The sequence below is a fragment of the Rhipicephalus microplus genome, chromosome 8, assembly GCF_043290135.1.
Source record: "Rhipicephalus microplus isolate Deutch F79 chromosome 8, USDA_Rmic, whole genome shotgun sequence".
Classification (NCBI taxonomy): domain Eukaryota; kingdom Metazoa; phylum Arthropoda; class Arachnida; order Ixodida; family Ixodidae; genus Rhipicephalus; species Rhipicephalus microplus.
Genome location: NC_134707.1, coordinates 10,503,712 through 10,523,345, shown reverse-complemented (window position 1 = coordinate 10,523,345; position 19,634 = coordinate 10,503,712). Strand labels below are relative to the sequence as shown.

Below are 19,634 nucleotides of genomic sequence, written 5' to 3'. Positions count from 1 at the left end.
AAAAGAGCACGGAGTATACGCCACGTTCGAGGTGTACTTAGTGAGCCGTTGAGTCGATCACAGAAGTTATGCCAATTGTTGCTAGTGAGGATGTTCGCATAGTCCTGTGCCTCAGTAGCTAGTTTGGCGATTCGGAGACGAAGTTTTCGGTTATGTTTCTGTCGCCGCCACCGCCGTGTCAAGCCTCTGTGGGCATCCCAGAGATGTAGCAGATGCCGTTCCACATCCGGCGTTTCTGTCGTCGCAGCGATGAGTTTGGTAGCTCTTTGAAAATCGGAGTGAAGTTTTAAGGGGGGACCCGGCTTTTCAAGCCGAAAATCTGCCCAAAAATCGAATTTTCATTCTCTTAATTTTCGTGTTCCTGACGCGTTTCCGCACCTTTCTACAAAATTTGATTCCCAAATTCTGCATATTTTTCCTGTTATCAAGATCTAAAGATGCGGTTTTACGAGCGTTTCTCTCTAAAATGTGCAAAAATACCCTGCATTTTGATCGCGCGCCGCTTGGCAACGGTACGCTCCATCGGCGCCATTTTGGTGTTGTTCAATAGCTTGCGTTTCAGACTTTTTTTTTTTATCCTTTGGCAACCCTGTGCGTCCCTGAGAAACGAGAAAAAAGCACCCGCAAAAAAGAGCTTTCACGCGTTGCCATTGGTCAAATGAGGCACGTGATCAGGATTCTGTCCTCTGATTGGCCTAAGTGCCGCCATCGTGCGCCGCCATTTTGACTCGGACAGCGTGTGCCTACCGCCATTGTGCTCGATTCGCCGCTCTGTGGATTGCTCGCTTGATCGGCGCACGAAGTTTATCATGCCTGGCGGTGCGAAAAAGTTCCATACGCGCCACCACTTTGGGCGTAAACGACGAAGGGGAAAAGTGCGTGCAGAGGACCCGGCATCGTCGCAGACAGCCGTTCACGGAGCATCGCCTGGCCATGCCACGGACGCCGGCGGTTCATCGGCGCCAGCCTTGCAATGCGATAATGCTTTCGCAACCCACGCTGGTGATGCGAGATTAGATTCTGCGCTCGTGACCGAGGAGGAAGTGCGGGGGGCGCATGCACGGGAGCAAAAAGTGCTTCGACAGCTTGGATCAACACCAGCGACCGCGCGGAAGATCGAAAACTTCAGCCGACGAAGCGGCGCAGAGACTGTGGCGACGGAACCTGCAGCTCCGTACACCATCGTCGAACTTGACGCTGTCAATGATCTTATTCTTCAAACTATGCGTTGTCACATCTGCCGAGGAAAAGTCAAGCTAACCCGTGGAGATCGTGAGTACGGTTTGGCAGTGAAACTACACGCGGTGTGCGACAACTGTGGCGATATTGGGGATGCTTGGAGCTCGCGTCGAGTGAAACACTCGGTAAGATCAAGACCATTTGCGATAAATATGCTCGCGGGACGCGCGATGCTTTCGACTGGTAACGGCCAAACTGCGATGAACGACATATTTTCCGCAATGGGGCTGAGCAGTCGCGCAATGCATAAAAAGACTTTTCAGCGGCATCTGAAAAATAAGCTGGAGCCCGCTGCTACGCGAGCAGCTGAAGATGCTATGCAGCAGTGCGCGCGTGAAGTGTCGTCGCTCTACGAGGACTTGTGCTTTGGTCACCGTGGTAATATTGCAGTGTGTTTTGATGGGAGCTGGATGACCCGGGGTCACTCTTCGCACATTGGCGTCGGAGCAGTTATTGAACTCTTCACTGGTTATGTTCTCGATTACGTCGTACTTTCAAATTTTTGTTTGGGCTGTGATGTGGGACTGAAACCCGGTAGCGAGGGTTATGAGCAATGGAAAGATGCTCATCGCTGCCAGAAGAACACCAGTTGTAAATCTGGGCAAATGGAAGTAGAAGAAGGCCTCATTCTTTTTGAAAGGTCCCTTGAGCGGCGCAATCTCCGCTATACGACAGTCTTGTGTGACGGCGATAGCAGAACGTACAATGCTATATGGGATGCCAAAGTTTATGGTTTTATTGACGTAGAGAAAGAAGACTGCACAAATCATGTGCAAAAGCGAATGGGGACGGCTCTGAGGAACTTAGTTCAAAAGCAGAAAACCGAAGGCCGCAGTCTGGGAGGAAAGGGGCGACTCACTGCCGACCTCATCACCAGACTGAGCACCTACTATGGTCGTGCGCTCAAGTCACATCAAGGGGATGTGGATGAAATGCAGCGAGCTGTGATGGCCACGTACCATCACATCACATCCACTGACGAAAGCTCGAATCACAGTTTGTGCCCCACAGGCGAGCAGTCTTGGTGCCGGCACAATGCCGCAAAGGCAAAAGGTATGCACGAGCCAAAACACAAGTACAACTTGCCCAAAGAAGTTGCAGAGGCATTATTGCCTGTTTACGAACGTCTGTCTGACAGGAGTCTGCTGCAAAGATGTCTAAGAGGGAAAACTCAAAACTCGAATGAAAGCTTGCATTCAGTTATTTGGAGTCTGATCTCCAAAGAGCAGCACTCTTCCCTTTTTGCTGTGCAAGCAGCAGTTGCTGAAGCTGTGTTGCGTTTCAATGCAGGAAACAAACACTCTGCAGCATCAATTCTGCAAGAACTTGGAATGAATGCAACCAACACTGGCAAGATGCGAACAGCAGAGAAAGACAAACGTCGGAGTGCCATGTCCACGAAGAGGCATGCAGCATCAGAAGGACTGAAAAAAAATGTCGCAAAAAAGCATAACCCCTTCAGGCGCAGCGTCCACATTTGTGGACGCCAACTTCACAGCTCAATATCTCGAAATTTACTTTGAATCTCGCGCGCAACCAGTGCTCTCTCTATCACTACATGTTGCTGCAGCGACCCGTGGCGCCATCTGCCGCAGCTGACACAAAATAACTACAAAAACAACTCTCAAAGATGGACGCCTCCACGTTTTACGGCGGCGCACGTAAGTGGCTCTCACTTTTCAAGCCCTTGCTATGTTTCATTCGAGGTGGCATGAAATTATGCACTTGTCAGTAAGAGCTAAGAGATACCTCATGCCAATAAACAAGACTTTTGCAACTAGAAACTATTTATAACGTCAAAAAGGGTGCGTAAAATACCGCGTCCACGATCGTGGACATTGCGCCTTAGTGCTGCCTTTGTTGCAGGGCAGCCATTTCGCACCGTGTGCGCAGATATGATGGTTATGTGTGATTTTTTGTCTCCAGGACTTGAAGATCATGCTTCAAAACGTCAGAAAGTTGATGATGCGACAGCAGAAGAAATCCTCATGAGAATATCAAATGGAGATATCTCAGATGGCGACTTTTCAGATGACGAATTGGAAGCAGAAAATGAAGAAAACATAGTAAGTTTGCTCGAGATTGTGAGACATTATTTTGTGTTCTCGGGAAACATATGGCACCAAACTGTCTAAAGGTACTTTGACCCTAATTTACGCTGTTTGTTTCAGCCTGCCAATGGTCAGGTGACCGCATCCACGACCACAGCTGCACTGCCTGCACGACCAGACGCCACGGTCAGCTCGAACGCACCTGCGGCATCTACGAAGGCTGAGTTCAAATGGGTGAAGAAAGATTTTGCTCCAAGTGATGTTGACTGCCACTACAATCCTGAAGTAGCCTCGACATGCCAGCAGCCACTTGTGTATTTTAGCAAGTATTTCACCGAACAGATATTTGAAGACCTTGCTGAATTCACAAACAGGTATGTCCTGCAAAGAGACGGTGCCGTATTAGCCACTACAAAAGAAGAGATCAAAATATTTTTTGGAATGCTCATGCTGATGGGTGTTCTGAAATACCCACGCGTCAGAATGTATTGGCAAACTGCAACGAGGATTCCCGCAATAGCCGATTCGATGGGCGTGAAGCGATTCTTCAAAATCAGAGGCGCTCTCCACATAAGCGACGCTAATGAAGAACGGGACCCGAACAGCCAAGACAAATTTTGGAAAGTTAGGCCGTTGCTAGAAGCTGTCAGAAGCCGCTGCTTACAGCTTGTTCCCTTGGAACAGAATAGCATCGATGAACAGATGGTGCCGTTCACAGGACGCATTGCTGCAAAGCAATTTGTGAAAGGAAAACCGAACCCAGAAGGCGTGAAGGTTTTTGTACGCTGCAGTTTTGACGGTCTTGCACATGACTTTGAGTTTTACCAAGGGAAGGGAACGGGAGTGAGCAAAGAACATGCACATCTTGGCCTTGGTGGCTCCGTCGTAATGCGCCTTGTTGAAAGCCTCCCGAAGGCACAGAACATCAAGTGCTACATGGACAATTATTTTACGTCCGTGAAGCTCTTTCTTGAGTTAAAAAAGATCGGCATTTTGGCTAGTGGCACAATTAGGGGAAACCGCTTGGCAGGATGCGTCATGAAAACAGACAAGGAAATGAAGAAAGAAGGACGGGGAAGCTATGATGAGCGGGTTTCCCAGAACGACGAAGTTGTCCTTGTTCGTTGGCAAGACAACGGGACCGTCAACATGGCTTCTACCCACCTTGGAGTTGGAAATATTGGCACCGTGAGAAGATGGAGCGAATCCCAAAAGGTCCACGTTGACATTGACTGTCCAGAGGTAGTCCTGGACTACAACAAATACATGGGTGGAGTAGACAAACTAGACTTCATCATGTCCCTCTACCCAATGCGGACGCGAACGAAAAAGTGGCCTGTGAGAGTGATTTCCCATTTTGCATCTTTTGCGCTCTCCAACAGTTGGCTTGAATACTTAAGGGATGCCAATAAAGCAGGGCTACTAAGAAAAGAGACACTGGACATGATGGCGTTCCAAACAGACGTCGCGAATTGCCTGCTGAACAGCAATAAGCCACAAAAGAAGCGTGGACGTCCGAGCAATGACAACTCCCGAACAGTGAAAAAGAAGGTACCCAATGCTTCACCACTACCAGTCAGCACTGTTCGCTATGATGGGATTAATCATTGGCCGCAGCAAGTAAACATGGCTAACGCACAACGCTGCCGGAGAGAGGAATGCACATCCAAAAGCCGTGTCCGCTGCAGGAAATGCAACATTTTCCTTTGTCTGACATCTCAGAACGACTGTTTTTATTTGTTTCATACCAAATAGACTCTTTCTGATTATTTTTGCGGAAAAGACTTCCTAAGCAGTGTTCCTGCAATGATTATTTGCGAGCCTCCGAAATAAAAGCGTTTGTTTTCTTCTTCTCCACCGTTCATGGGTATTGCAACAAGGAAAGCGAGATGTAAAATATGTATTTACTAGAGCCTATACAACAGGCAGTATGGCGAAAAACCCACGCACAAGCCATGGCGCACCTTCGTCGTCTTCCTTTCCCTGCGTCTTCGTGCGCGCGCTTGGGTAACGGTCACGTGACAATATGACTGCTTTGAGGCGCAATGTCCACATATGTGGACGCCATTGAAAAATTGAACCAATGAATTTTTTTCTGAATTTCTTGTGGATTCCTTCTTTAATAGCGTTATGTATTCATAATCTGAACAAAATTTTTTTTTCGCTACGTCAGATTTAATTCGCGCCTGAAGGGGATAAAGACTCCATGCATCCTGATTATGCACCTGGGTCATTTTGAATGACTTCAGTGACATTTACACTATTTTTCTGCTAATAAACAACTTTTAAAACGTTTTTCCTCGTTTTCTCAAAATGGCTATTTTGGTGGTTTTGCTATTTAGGAGAAGCGATATTTCAGCTTCTGGTCATGATATTACTCTAATTCTTGTGTTGACAGCTTGGTAAACTAATGTAGATTGAAATAAGACTGAATTGAATATTGTAAGTAATAGACATAATTTTAAAAATCACATTTAACGATTTCATGTCAAGCTGGGATTTCACTTCCAAAAATTTGACATGCCATAACTTTTGTTCAAATGGGCTTAGAACATTCATGTTTGTTTTATTGCATACAGCCATCATTCTAGATTATAGTGGTATGTTGATTTGTTTTGTAACTATCACAGTAAAAAAAACAGACTTCCTCCTTCCAAGGAACCTGAAAAATGTGATATCTCGAAAACTATATAATGCACCAAAAAAAGAATTGCATATCTGAAATCTGCATATCAAAATACATAAGGTGCATAAGTTTCATAAAAATCGGCTTGAAATTAAGCAACATTTATCTCCGAAGCAGGGTCTCCCCTTAATATCCAAGCCTCTAGGGAAGGAGAGTCCTGATGGGTAGTTGTACGATTACGCCTAAATGCATCCCAATTCGTTAGTTTTATGATGCGCTCTGGGGCTCGCGTGGCTGCTACTTGGAGCTCTGTAGTTAGTATATGGTGATCACTGCCTAGATTCACCATGAGGTTGCACCAGGAATGGTGACTAACGCCCTTGACTATCGTGAGGTCGGAACATGTGTCCCTGCTCACACTATTACCTAGGCGAGTGGGTTGATCAGGTTCTGTCAGCAGGGTCTTCATCGCGAGAACCTGTGCGAGTCGTCGGCCTTTAGGCGTTTCTGTTGCGTAGCCCCAAGCCGGATGGGGGGCATTGAAATCTCCTACAATAACTATTTGTTTACCCAACTTGCAGATTTGTGCGAATAGATTACCGAAGTCATCGTTCCTGGCGTTAGGTGCACTGTAAACTTTAAGCACGTACAGGCTGCTACTGGAACGAGAGCACGGGACTAATTCGAGAAGTACGTGTGAGATGGAGGTGCTTTGAAGGGTGTGTTCTATGACAGTGACATGCTTAGAAACTAATGTAGCTGTGCGATGTGGTGTATTGTTCGTTACGTCTGTGTATGTGGTGTAACCCGGAAGCGTAGGGGTACATTGTACTTCTTGTAACGCTATGACATCGGGAGTAATCTGCTGCGTCGCAATGAATTGCATTAGAGCTCCGCGTTTCCTACGATACCCCCTGCAATTCCACTGCCACACACGTAGGAGTTGAGGGGTGTCACGCGTTGACCTACGGTTTCTCGCCATAATCATGCAATAGCGGGGCCTCGGTAGTACACGGAGGCATTTCGGACTGTGCTAAATCTTGGTGGAGGGTGGTGGGAAGCGGGACTGCAGCAGCTGCGGATGTTGGGACGGTTTTTCGGGACGGTGATAGGAAACAGGAGGGGCGTATGTAAGGATGCAGTCGCTGTGTTTCACGTGTTGGAGGCGTGGTGCGTCGCCGGTAACACCGATTTTAATTTTTTTTCAGTTTACAGTCTTCCACCGTTTATTCGGACGCCAAAAATTCGGACATGCCTGTTCATTCGGACATCTTCATGGCACCGCCACCCTCCCCATTGATCCTAACGTAAACTCACGAACTGAAATTCGGACGCCCCACTGTGCGTCATTTCGATTATTCGGACTCCGTTTGACTGACCGGATGCGTCGAAGTACGCCATTACACGCTGACAGCGACGTTAACAATACGTTTGCTAGGTTGCTAGCACTGATATGCTGCACTAGCTATGGACGGATGTCGGGCCTGTGTCAAAATGCACACAGAAATCGCCATTGCCGATCTCGAAGGCTATGTGTGGCGACGCTTCTTACTTAAAAAAAAATAAGTTGCCAGTCGAGCGGCCAAGCCACCTACAGAGTCTGTTCGCAGTGGCGTTTGTCAGCAGTGTCAGTCAGCTGATTCTGCGGCTAGGCCTGGTTCGTCTTGTTCTCTGTGTTCTCGCTCTCTTGCGTGTTCCGTGGCGTGCTGAAATGGCTACTACGCCACCCGTTGCTGCGCCGTCGGGAGTGAAGAAACGCGGCCAACGTGGGAGCTACAAGACGCTCACGATGACGAAGAAAGCGGAGATAATTCGCCAAGTAGAAGGCGGCCGACCTCGGTCTGAAGTGGCTTGAGAATTTTCTATTTCCAAGCAAACCGTCTCAGAAGTGTGCGTGTGTGCAGACATGACAGTTTTCTTTCGAGCAATAGGGTCTATAAAGTGCCTTTTTTTATTTTTCGAGCGGATCCGTTTTTTCAGACTCCCGATTATTCGGACTTTTTGGCGGTTCCCGTCGAGTCCGAATAAACGGTCGGTGACAGTATATGATTTGGCTAACAGCTTCGCTGTTAAAGCATATATAGAGTCGCTTAAGGGGAGACACGGGTCTTTTAGAGCAAAAAATTGCCAAAAAATCAATTTTTCAAAATATTTTTTTTTTGAAATCTCGACGTCCAAAAGAATTTATTGCCGGAATATTAACGCGTTCCGATTAGTATTTATTTTGTTATTGCGTTTTAAGGAGACTTTCATGATCACTCTCGCTCGAAAACGCGCCCCCAAAACGGGCAATTTCAATGCCGTCGTCTGCGAAAACCGTTAGCCGCAGCACGGCCATTTTGGAATCATTTGAAAGCTAAATTCTTCAGCAATCCGGTTTTAGCGAGAAAACAACTCTAAGTCTGGCGACTATGGAGCTACACACCACCGAAAAGGAGGGAACACTTGCACGGCATTGGCGCGTTTATACCACGTGGGGCAAATCCTGCTCTACGATTGAACGACCGAAAATTTCGTCTGCCCGACTGTGTGCAACAATGCGTGACTCCTTGTCACAAATTGTTCGGACGCGACGATGGCTGGCGGGCGACGCAAATTCGCGACAGCTCATGCCTACGGCAAAAAACGCAAGCGCCGGTCTCTGATACCTGAAGCAGCGTCGGGTGAATCGACGGCGACGAGCTCCGCGACATGCGCCAGCGAGTGTACGATATCTACCGAAGCTGCAGCCGCGCAAGCGATGCCTGTGGCCGACGACACGAAAACAACGCGTGTCGATACGCATTTTGTGACAGAAGCGGAAAAAGTGGCAATTGAGCATCGCGCGGAAGAGCAACGACAGAAGCTGTCTTCAATATCAGCTACCCGCCGAAAGCGGTCGCTTATCGGAGATTCCCCGGAAGCGGGGGGGTCCGGCACTGAGTTTATGCTGCTAAGCCTACCGCTGCTGAACCAACTGCTTCGGTGCGCGAAATGCGAATTCTGCTCTGGCCCATTGAACGTTTCACGGGGCGACCGTGAGTACGGATTGGCAGTTAGAATAGTGGTGAACTGTGCCGTCTGCGGAGATGTCAGCGCCGGATGGAGCTCGCCGAGAGCAGGGGGGAATGCGACCTGCAACCCTTTCGAAGTGAATGTGCTTGCGGCTCGTGCAGTTATGAGCACGGGCAATGGGCAGACCGTGCTAAACGACATTTTTTGGGCCCTGAACGTGTCTAGTCGTGGAATGCACAACAAAACGTACAAAGACTACGTCAAAACCAAGATGAACCCTGCCGCGATGAATGCATCCGCGGTTATTATGAGCGAGTGCGCAACAGCTGTGAAGGCCATCTATTCTGAACTGAATTTTGGGAACCCCGGCAATATCGCAGTTTCCTATGACGGGACTTGGCTCACTCGTGGCCACTTGTCACACATTTGTGTGGGAACTGTAATAGAACTGTTTTCGGGCTATGTGTTGGACTTTAAAGTTCTCTCGAACTTCTGTTTGGGTTGCGAGATTGGCCCCAAGGACGACGACCCTCGATGCAGTGAGTGGCGAGCTCGGCACAAGTGCCAAAAAAACTCTTCGAGCAAGCCTGGCCAGATGGAGGCGGAGGCTGCCAAAATTCTGTTTCGCCGGTCCCTCGAAAAGCATGGATTCCGCTACACAACGATGTTGTGCGATGGCGATAGCCGCGCTTTCAACAGCCTTCAGGAGGAGCAAGTTTATGGCTTCGTGGCTATCGAAAAGGAGGATTGCGTAAATCATATACATAAAAGGATGGGTGCTGCACTGAGACACCTCCTGCAGAAGAGCAAGGGGGAAGGTCGGCCAAGCCTAAGTGGCAAAGGAAAGCTCACTGCTGAGCTTGTAACGAAGCTTACAAATTATTATGGTTGGGCACTCAAGGCACACCAGGGAAACATCGATGAGATGGAGAGTGCTGTCCTTGCCACTTACTATCATGTGACTTCTACTGATGCAAAGCCACAACATTCACGGTGCCCAAAGGGAGAAGACTCATGGTGTGCCCACAACAAGGCAGTGGCAAGGCAGCAGGCTCCTCCTAAGCATCGGTACAACCTCCCGGAATATGTTGCAGAAGCGCTCCTTCCAGTGTACACTCGCCTCTCAGATCGAAAGCTGTTGGAGCGCTGCCAAAGAGGCAAAACTCAAAACTCGAATGAGAGCCTCCATTCAGTGATCTGGTCGCTTGTACCGAAAACCAAGCACGCCTCGCTCTTCACAGTCGAAACTGCTGTTGCGGAAGCGGTTGCTCGGTTCAATGCTGGAAAGAAACGTGCTTCTGAGGCCATTTTGAAGGAGCTGCATTTGAACCAAGGCAACACAGATGTTGAAAGATGTCTGGAAAAGGACCAGCAGCGGCTAGCGGCATGTGACAAAAAGCATACCAGAGCAGAAGACTTCAAGAATGCCATGAAGAAGAGGCGTGTGTAAGAGAGTGATGGTGATTATGAGCCTGGTGGCTTCTAGAGCAAAAAGGGCTCCCATCTGTTGCTTTTTTGGCAAGAATTAAACCTATATATAGTCTTCAAACTTCTTTTTGTGTTTTCTCAAAATCAGTTTTTTGCCTATGTGCTATACTGTTGCCCACAGTATCTTTTGATCTAGTGATCAGATTTCAACGATTCTTGTTGCGATTGACAGCTTACGAGTTCCTATACACAATAAGACTACTAAAATTTATATTTAGTCAAGAGAAAATTTTTTATGCGCTGATAAATCTCATGAAAATTTCCATGTTCCCAACCATTATATTACATATGGCAATAACTTTTATAAAAATAGAGCTAAAATTACAGTGATAGTATAGTTGTGATCCTTGATTATTCTAGACTATGTCCATATAAAGTGTTCAAGGATATTTAATGATTAAATTGCAGAATAATTGGGCAATCCAACTATTCATTATTTATTCAATATCTCTAAAACTACTTGAGATAAAAGAAAACGGATTGCATATATCTTCACAGCAGGTTAAAAGATACGTTGGCTGAAAATTTCATTTGAATACGATAATAAACAGAAAATTTTTTTAGAACACCAGGGTCTCCCCTTAATACCGTATATACTCGTGTAAGGGCCGCCCTCGTGTAAGGGCCGCACCCCAACTTTGAAAGCGGATATTTCGAAAAAAAAAAAAACAAAAGTTCAAAATGTCCCGCCAGAAAAGTGTAGTTAGTTCATTTACAGCCAGATGGCGCTGCACGCTTTTCCGCTTTTATTCTACTTCCGCCGACGCGCCGACCACGCTGTTGACAGCGCGCCGCCATATTTGCCTTGTGCGGCCTCTTTGTTGGCATCGTTCCTAGCATCGTGTCGATACGTTGGCAGCGCGACTTCAGATCGGTGTCGTCGGTGTCACTTTGTTGGTTGTAGTGAACCCTGCAGAAGCCAGCGCACGTGACGGACGATGGGCCGGCATCTGAGATCATTCACTGCAGCATTTAAGCTGCAAGTGATTGACTATGCCGAGGAGCACGGGAAGCGGGAAGCTGGACGAAAGTACGACGTCGATGAGAAGCGCGTGCGTTACTGGATGAATCAGAAAGATGCCCTCGCCGCTACTAACAGGAGCCGAAAGGCGTTTCGCGGGAAAAAGTGCAAGTACCCGCAACTCGAAAGCGAGCTCGTCAACTACGTCGTCGACACACGAAGGGACGGCTACGCCGTATCGACTGACATGATACGCGTCAAAGCCCTCAGCATCGCTCGCCACATGGAAATACCCCCGGCACAATTCAAGGCAAGTCGGGGCTGGGCTACGCGGTTTATGAACCGTAACCAGCTTTCTATTCGGCGCCGAACGACGATTTGCCAAAAACTGCCGCGCGAGTACGAAGACCACGTCATTAAGTTTCATCGCTTCGTGAATGCTCTCAGGAGGGAGCATGAATACGACCTGTCCCAAATTGGGAATGCGGACCAGACACCTGTGTGGTTCGATGCACCGGAAAGCACCACAGTGGATTTAAAAGGTGCGAAAAGTGTGTCTGTGCGCACGACTGGTGCAGAACGCCAAAGGTGCACTGTGATGTTGTGCATCACGGCAGACGGCAGGAGGCTTCCGCCGTACGTCGTATTTAAAAGGAAGACTCTCCCAAAAGAGAAGTTCCCTCAGGGAATCGTCGTACGTGCGCAAGAGAAGGGCTGGATGTCCGAGGAACTGGTCGTTGACTGGATTAAGACCGTCTGGGCAAACAGACCTGGAGGGCTGTTACAACGGAAAGCCCTCCTTGTTTTGGACAGCTTTAGGGGCCACTTGACCGACCGCGTCAAGAACCGAGTTGCCGCAACTCGTACGGACTTGGCCGTCATTCCCGGTGGCCTGACGAGTGTGCTGCAGCCGCTCGACGTATGCGTCAACAGACCATTCAAAGTGGAATTTCGCCGATGTTACTCTGAATGGATGGCTGGAGGCGTCCACGAGAAGACCCCTACAGGACGGCTGAAGCGGGCGTCGCTCCAACAGGTGTGTGAATGGATTTTGAATGCGTGGCGTGCCATGTCAGTAGAAGTAGTTGCTAAAAGCTTCAAGGTAACGGGAATTTCGAACTCCATGAACGGCACCGAAGATGACCGTCTCTGGGAAGACGCGGACGCCGAGGCGAGCTCCTCCGAGAACGAGGACAGCGAAATGGAATCCGAATAAAAACATTTCTGGCATGTCATTTGTGACTCTTGCACTCTGCTACTGTTGCATAAACAGTACAGACCTTTGGCCTGTACTGCCTGTACTAAATCGGCCTGATTCGTGTAAGGGCCGCACCTAGCAAAATTTTCGAAAAAAAAGTGCGGCCCTTACACGAGTATATACGGTAAGGTATGCACACAAATGCCACCTTAACAATCAAGATTCATGCATGAACCGAAATACGATGCGACCTAACTAATTTGGCGTCCTTTGTGTAGCCCAAACGTGTTGCTCTGTCGATGATAAAACTCGTCTTAATTTGGCGTTGCACATGCAAATTGCCATTTTGACGCAGCAGGTCAGATTGGCGCGGAAAGGCACAAATGGCGCAGCACTTCCACCCCTGTGCACAGCAGCATCAGCTACACTTGAAATATTGTGTGAATGCAGTACACACTATTGATTGCCGACGATTTTTATGCCAACTCCACTTTACTCTCCCGCAGAACTCCACGTTGTGGGAATTGAGGCTAGCTCGCTGCCATTGTTCAGGCTTTGCCGCCTTTTCTGCCGTTCTCATGTCTCGACATGGCTCCCTTCCTCCACTGTCCGCCCCACTGGGAGAGCGAGGAGTGACACTTAACCTCTCACACCCGGTAGCAGATATGGACCCTGGCGCTGCGCGCAAGGTCTCCGGAGAGGTTCCGCGCGCGTGCGTCGGGAGAGAGTCAGATTCTCCGGGACAGCTTACGGTGAACGCACATTCCCTTTTTTGTCCGCCGACTCCCGTACAGTAGACTCGCGATAATTCAAACTCTGATAATTCGAACTTTCGGTTAATTCATACAAAATTCAAAATTTTGGTTGGGTCGCTATGCTTTCAATGTATTTAAAAGCCGCTTAATTCAAACTTCGTCATTCGGTTAATTCGTACTTTCTGCCTGTCCATACCGGAAAATTTCTGCTGATTTGCCGGCAATATTTGAAAATTTGCGTGCTTATGATTATCATAATAGTCTGATATTGAAAAATAAGCGCCTTAAAACTTCAAGGGAAAAGGTTTTGCCACACAATCATTTCTCAGCATTCCGCGCCGCGGTGGAAAAAAAAAACGGAAAACAAAAACGGGCCGGTGGTTACGAAGCTGGCTCGCGGCTTATCTCTGCTTTTCCGGCGTGCCGGTGGCGCCGGCCGACTCCGAAGCACGTGACCTGCCCACAGAATGCGTACAGGTCTGCCCGTCTTTCTTACGTGCTGCGCATTTTTCGATCGACCATGTCACCGCGAGGAAAATATCGGACACTACCCCTAAAAGAGAAATTGGCCGCTATCCAAGAAGTCGACGCTGGGGTAAAGAAGACCGAAGTGGCACTGAAGTGTGGAATAACCAAAAGTACTCTCACAACCATTCTGAAAGCCAAAGACAAGCTGCAGAATAACGCGAGCCGCTTCGCTCCCAATCGGAAAAGGCTTAGGGAAGCTGCGTACCCGGATCTCGAAAACGCCGTGCTTCTTTGGCTCAAGCGCGCACGGAGCTCCAATTTACCGATAAATGGGCCAATCCTACGAGAGAAAGCTGAAGAACTTCCCTTGCGCTTGGGAATTGAAGATTTCAAGTGCAGCGATGGCTGGATTTCTCGGTTCAAGGAACGCCACGGTCTCTCCTTCAAAACAGTGAGTGGTGAAGCAGCAGTGGTCGATGAAGCTGTTTCTTCTGACTGGCGGCAGACTAGACTACAAAGCCTGCTGCTTGAATACTCCCCGGCTGATGTATATAATGCCGACGAAATGGGGCTGTTTTTTAAGTGCCTGCCCGATCAAACCTTGTGTCGCAAGGGAGAGCGTTGCACTGGCGGAAAGCTGAGCAAAGAACGGTTAACCGTCATGGTTTGCGCCAATATGGACGGAAGTCACAAGCCAGAACTCTTCGTTGTGGGCAAGTCAAAGCGTCCCAGGTGCTTTAAAGGCGTCCGAACGCTCCCAGTTGCATATAACGGAAACACGCGAGCCTGGATGACGCAAGCTTTGTTCGAGGGTTGGCTCCGCAAACTGGATGGGCAAATGAAGCGAGCGAAAAGGAAAATTTTGCTCATTGTTGATAACTGCCCTGCGCACGGCGACGTGGAGGGGCTGGAAGCAATTCGCCTTGAATTTCTGCCTCCTAACACTACAGCTGTCCTCCAGCCCCTGGATCAAGGGGTAATCAAATGCTTGAAGCTTAATTACCGGAAAACACTGCTAAAGAGAATGCTGATATGTATGAACAATTCCATGCCTTACAGTGTCACACTACTCTCATCGTTGGGCATGCTCGCCGACGCATGGAATGCTGTCACATCAGCAACAATAAGGAACTGCTTCGAGCATGCCTTCCGCATACCTGGCTGCAGCATTGCCACTTCATCTGACTGCTTGCAGACTGAGGGCGACGATGAAAGCCAAGTGCTGTCTGCTCTAAAAGCGCACAACATAGCTGCCGACCTCGACAGTTATGCAGCTACTGATGATAACTTGTGCGTGTGCAGGGAGGACACACTCGATGACTTGGTGGCAAGAGGTGCTGCCAGCACAACACAGCAGTGAAAGTGAAGAAGAACCGGAAGTGGAAAATGTGACAACTGCACAGGCTTTCCAGTACATTGCTAAAGTGAGAAAATTTCTGACAACAACAGAAAACTCTCAGAATCAACTGGCAGCACTTACTGGCATCGAGAGCTTTGTGCTAAATGCGCATGTGGCAAATAAGCAGTTGACCATCCATGATTTTTTTAAAAGGTCTAGTCAGCAGTAGATAGTCAATAAACTTGTTGACCATACATGCACCGCTCTCTGTTTTTGTGTAGTTAGGATCTAGAGATGCTTAAAAGTGTGAATATAGATGTCTGATCATAATTTGTGCTGTCACCTTACCCAGAGTCGCATATATGAGAACTTCTGATAATTCAAACAGCCTGATAATTCAAACAAAATCCAGGGGTCCCTTCGAGTTTGAATTAATGAGAGTCGACTGTAGTTTGGGGCTCGTCGGACTTTGCTGATGGGGCCTCGCGCCCAATGCGAACGGTCACTTTTTGTTGCCCCTTTGCGTAGGCTCGACCGAAGGGCGGTATGGCGTCCTAGTGCGTGGCCAAGCTAAGCCAACCACCTCCCTCCGAAGCCTTGCTCAAGCAACCGGGACCAAGCCCGGTTGCTCGAGCAACCGGGCCTTGGTCCCGGTATCTCTGTGAATCACTTTTACCACGGAGACGTGCTCATGGCACCCTGTGTGGTACTTTTTGCCCGTGGCGTGGATAAGCCTATTTGCTTTCCCGCCGCGCCTTTGCAACGGGTTGTACTGCATTTTTGTGTTACCACAAATAATAAAGTGTTGCGACCTTGAGCAGTATCGTGTTCTCGACACGGCAACGGTTAACGCGTGCCCTGCGGCTCGCTAAGATAGGACCCACGCTAGTGGCCGCACTCCTTCAGGATACGTGTCACTACAACGTATGCGCACACGGCTTATTAGTGTAGTTACCTAACAACTGATCATTCGTTGACTTGGCTATCTAGTGAAGACCACATCTATGGCTTTCACAGTCGTTCATAAAAATTTTCTGGCGTCAAAGCCCAGCATAGTAAATAACACGTCAGGCTTTCAAACGACATGAAGACGAACCGTATCGCCAACGGACACATGTCCTGCCCCTGGTTTTACCGCTGCCCAAATGTAGGCGAGCAGCGGGGAATAGGGGACAAATTCTGCTGTCTCACGCACAAAAAAAAAAAAAAAAAACCATTGCCCCCTTCTTTATGAAGTGAAAGAAGACGTCAGCTCAGCGTGAAATGCACAGAAAAACTGAAACAGAGCCGCTGAGTATATTAAAAAAAAAAAAAAAAAAACGTAGGATACACAAGAATTAAATGCAACGAAAACACATAGCAGACAGCCCTCAATCCAACTGAGCTTGACAACAACAGTGGATTGGTTGGCTGATATTACATTGTCTTTATCCAACATTTGATTTATTATTCAATCCTTATAGGCACATTGCAGCATCAGAAACACTACCGGTTGAGGGGCAATTACCATGTATGCACACCTGAAATATGGCAAATGTGAACAGTACGCACTACACAGCAGGCATACATTAGGCTCCAAGAAATTCAGGCCAGATACTACTCATGAAAACGTCTCAACTGTTAGTATGAGACAAGAATTCCAGCCCCAAAGCGCAAAAAAGGACAGCAATAAGCATTGAAAGCTTGCCCATGAACTTTCTAAACAAAACACGACGCTCACAACCCTCACGCAAGAATAAGAAAAAGTCTCTGTCATCTCCCTCGTTTTGTTACTTGGAATACAACTATGTTTCACTGCTTCTACAAAAGAGTTTCTCTTAGGACAATGATATCATTGAGCAATGCTAAACATGAAATCAGCTTAATATCGCAGATTTTTGTACGGAATCGGCAAGGTTGAGATAAAATTATTCAAGGATTATCTGTCAAACATGCATCAAAAAATATGAACACAACAGCGAACGTAACTAAGCCAGAAAATCGGTTTCAGTACCCTAAAATGCACAAACTGTTCCTATTTCAGTTTATATCAATAATGCTACACCACAGTTATCCCAAACAAAAGGGGGGGGGGGGGAGGGGGAGTAATAATAGGAGGGGCATCTTAGTTAGGCAACTGCATTAAAACATTCCATATGCATTCCAAAAACTATATGCTAGTCATAATACTGTAAAGAAAATTTGGTGAAGTTTACATGAAATTAGGACATGCTCCATAGGACTCAAACGGTACAGAATGTTGAAACAACATGCAGAGCATTACAAGTCCCTCTTGGAGATCTGCCGATGCCAGGAATGTGAAGTCATGGCACTCACCTATTCCTCGGAGGGCTTGGCGACCTTTTCCGTTTCCCCTGCTGAGCATTAACTGCAAAAAAGGACAGATTATGGAAATACATCAGGAACTGGCCGACATGCCTGGACTGAAGCTATTTTAGGTTGTGGTTGCTATTGTATTCCAGTTATGTTGCCCAAGTGGTAGAAATGACACTTCAAGCAGAGAATTTGTCGAACAAGAAGAACGTCCTTAAATGCTAACGTGAAACACTTCATGCACGTGCTTCACTTTCGTCTGCACATGAGCAGTTGGCATAGCAATGATGGGGAATATGTTCTCTAGAACTAGCAGCTTCACAAATTACTAAGTTTGGCCACAACTTGTCTCGACAGCACACTGTGGAAGCCACAGAACTAAAGCGCATGCCTGCTAGCACGCCGAAAAATAGTGCTCAAGTTTTCAGGCAATTTTCTCTTTTGTCTTGCTGAAATAAATGCCACTTTATTTATTATTACTCAGGCTGGTGTGGAGAATGTGGGTAAAACAGTTGTTCATTTTGCAATCATGCCCCCCCCCCCCTTTTCCATTTCAGAGACAGCACCCAGCACAGCAGTTTTCCAGAGTAAACATGGCGTCCATGACCTACAGTCACCTCCAGCTACAATGAAATTGATGGGACACACAAAGAAGTTTGTTGTCACCAAATTTCATTGAAGCGCAATTTCATGTAGATGATTGGATGGATGGATGGATGAAAAACTTTTATTGGGGTCTTAAAGGATTCCACCCCCGTTTCATAGGGGTAGGATCGCGGGCCGCTCCCACATTTCATGTAGAGACCACAAGAATTAGGACAAGCTTATAATTATGACTCATCGTTTGATCTCTACAAGCACATGCGTTACCATTTGCATTGAATTCTCGCAAACACACTAGGCCGCACACCAACTGAATGTAGTTTCTTGCTTATAACATGCACAAGATATACAGAAAATTGGGGCATAAAATTTCAGTACGAGTTATGCACGAATTTCTGTGCGCACATTGGTTTCACGACAATGCAAGAGAGGCCACAGCTTATCAGGGGCCTCGAAACGACCTTCAAACATTTGCTTTTTGTGCACTTGTTTTCAAAGGTAGGAGCCAGCTCAGGCGGGACATTTGAACTCGGAAGAATGCTCTTTGCGATGAGCCCAAGAAGGTAACTCTCGGCCACGTCATCACAAAGCTATATTTTTTTAATATCGCTGCTTTCTAGCCATTTTCAGAAGAATTTTCGCTACCTAGGAAAGTGGAACAAATTTTCCAAAGCACTTCCGTGCATTTTCAGTGTAGATATTTTGGAATCAAATGGAAGAAGGGTTCCACAAACTGAAAATGATTTTTGGAAAATCGATTTTTTTTGTCAGTTTTCGCGATGCGAAAGCTGCGTCCCACCTTAAAATGGCTTGCAATGAGCATATTCGTACATGCCTGCAGAGCAGACAACTGCTCAGCTGCACATTCAACTTTCTTGTGCGTATTGCCACGCAAGATCAATTCAAGAAACTGACATTTATTTAGTCGTTTAACATGCCACAACCTGGAAGGCATGCAAAAACTTTGCTTGGCACAAACATAAGCGGTTATATGGCCACATATTTCAAGCCTGAGCTTTGCCCTTGGTACAAGTAATGCCTCCAACATACCTGTAAGTGTCGCTTGCAAAACCACCGCACTGACTCCCTCACATGTTACGAACTACACTTGTGAGCATGGATTGCCAGCACATCATGTACTCTACCACTACTACTTCACAAGCGCCACAAATTTCACAGCACGCACAATGATAGGTGTTGACTGAAGCTAGTGCTATAACCGTGAAAGTCTCACAAAACCTGCAATACTTGTAATGTGCACATGTGACATGCAATCATATCATTAGACGCAAGATGACCTAACTACTGCCTCAGTGATCAAATTGGGGATTGGATTGGATAAACTTTTATTTGGTCCTTCAAAACACAGATCACTGTGTTGCGGGCAGCTCCCACGTGGGGACTGAGATGCCAAGCTCCTCAGCCGCCTCGCGGGCTTGGTGGACAGCCCAGAGCTGACCTGCCAAGGACGAGCTGCGGATTGCCGCCTCCCATCTGGCAGAGGTGGTAGGTATATAATAGGGGTGGGTACGATTTGCAACTGCTCGCAACACCCAGTTCTTGACATCCCATGCATTAAGATGTAGCACACTTTCAATT

General features: G+C 47.4%; 1 protein-coding gene across 3 annotated transcripts in view; it reads right to left on the bottom strand.

Moving 5' to 3' along the window:
• LOC119164115 (heterogeneous nuclear ribonucleoprotein U-like protein 1) overlaps positions 1-19,634 on the bottom strand; it is a 68,085-nt gene that overhangs the window by 41,582 nt on the left and 6,869 nt on the right. For all 3 annotated transcript variants that reach the window (XM_037416219.2, XM_037416222.2, XM_037416220.2), the window contains exon 4: positions 17,436-17,487. In XM_037416219.2, the coding sequence (XP_037272116.2) occupies positions 17,436-17,487 (52 nt within the window). The remainder of the gene's footprint in view (positions 1-17,435; positions 17,488-19,634) is intronic.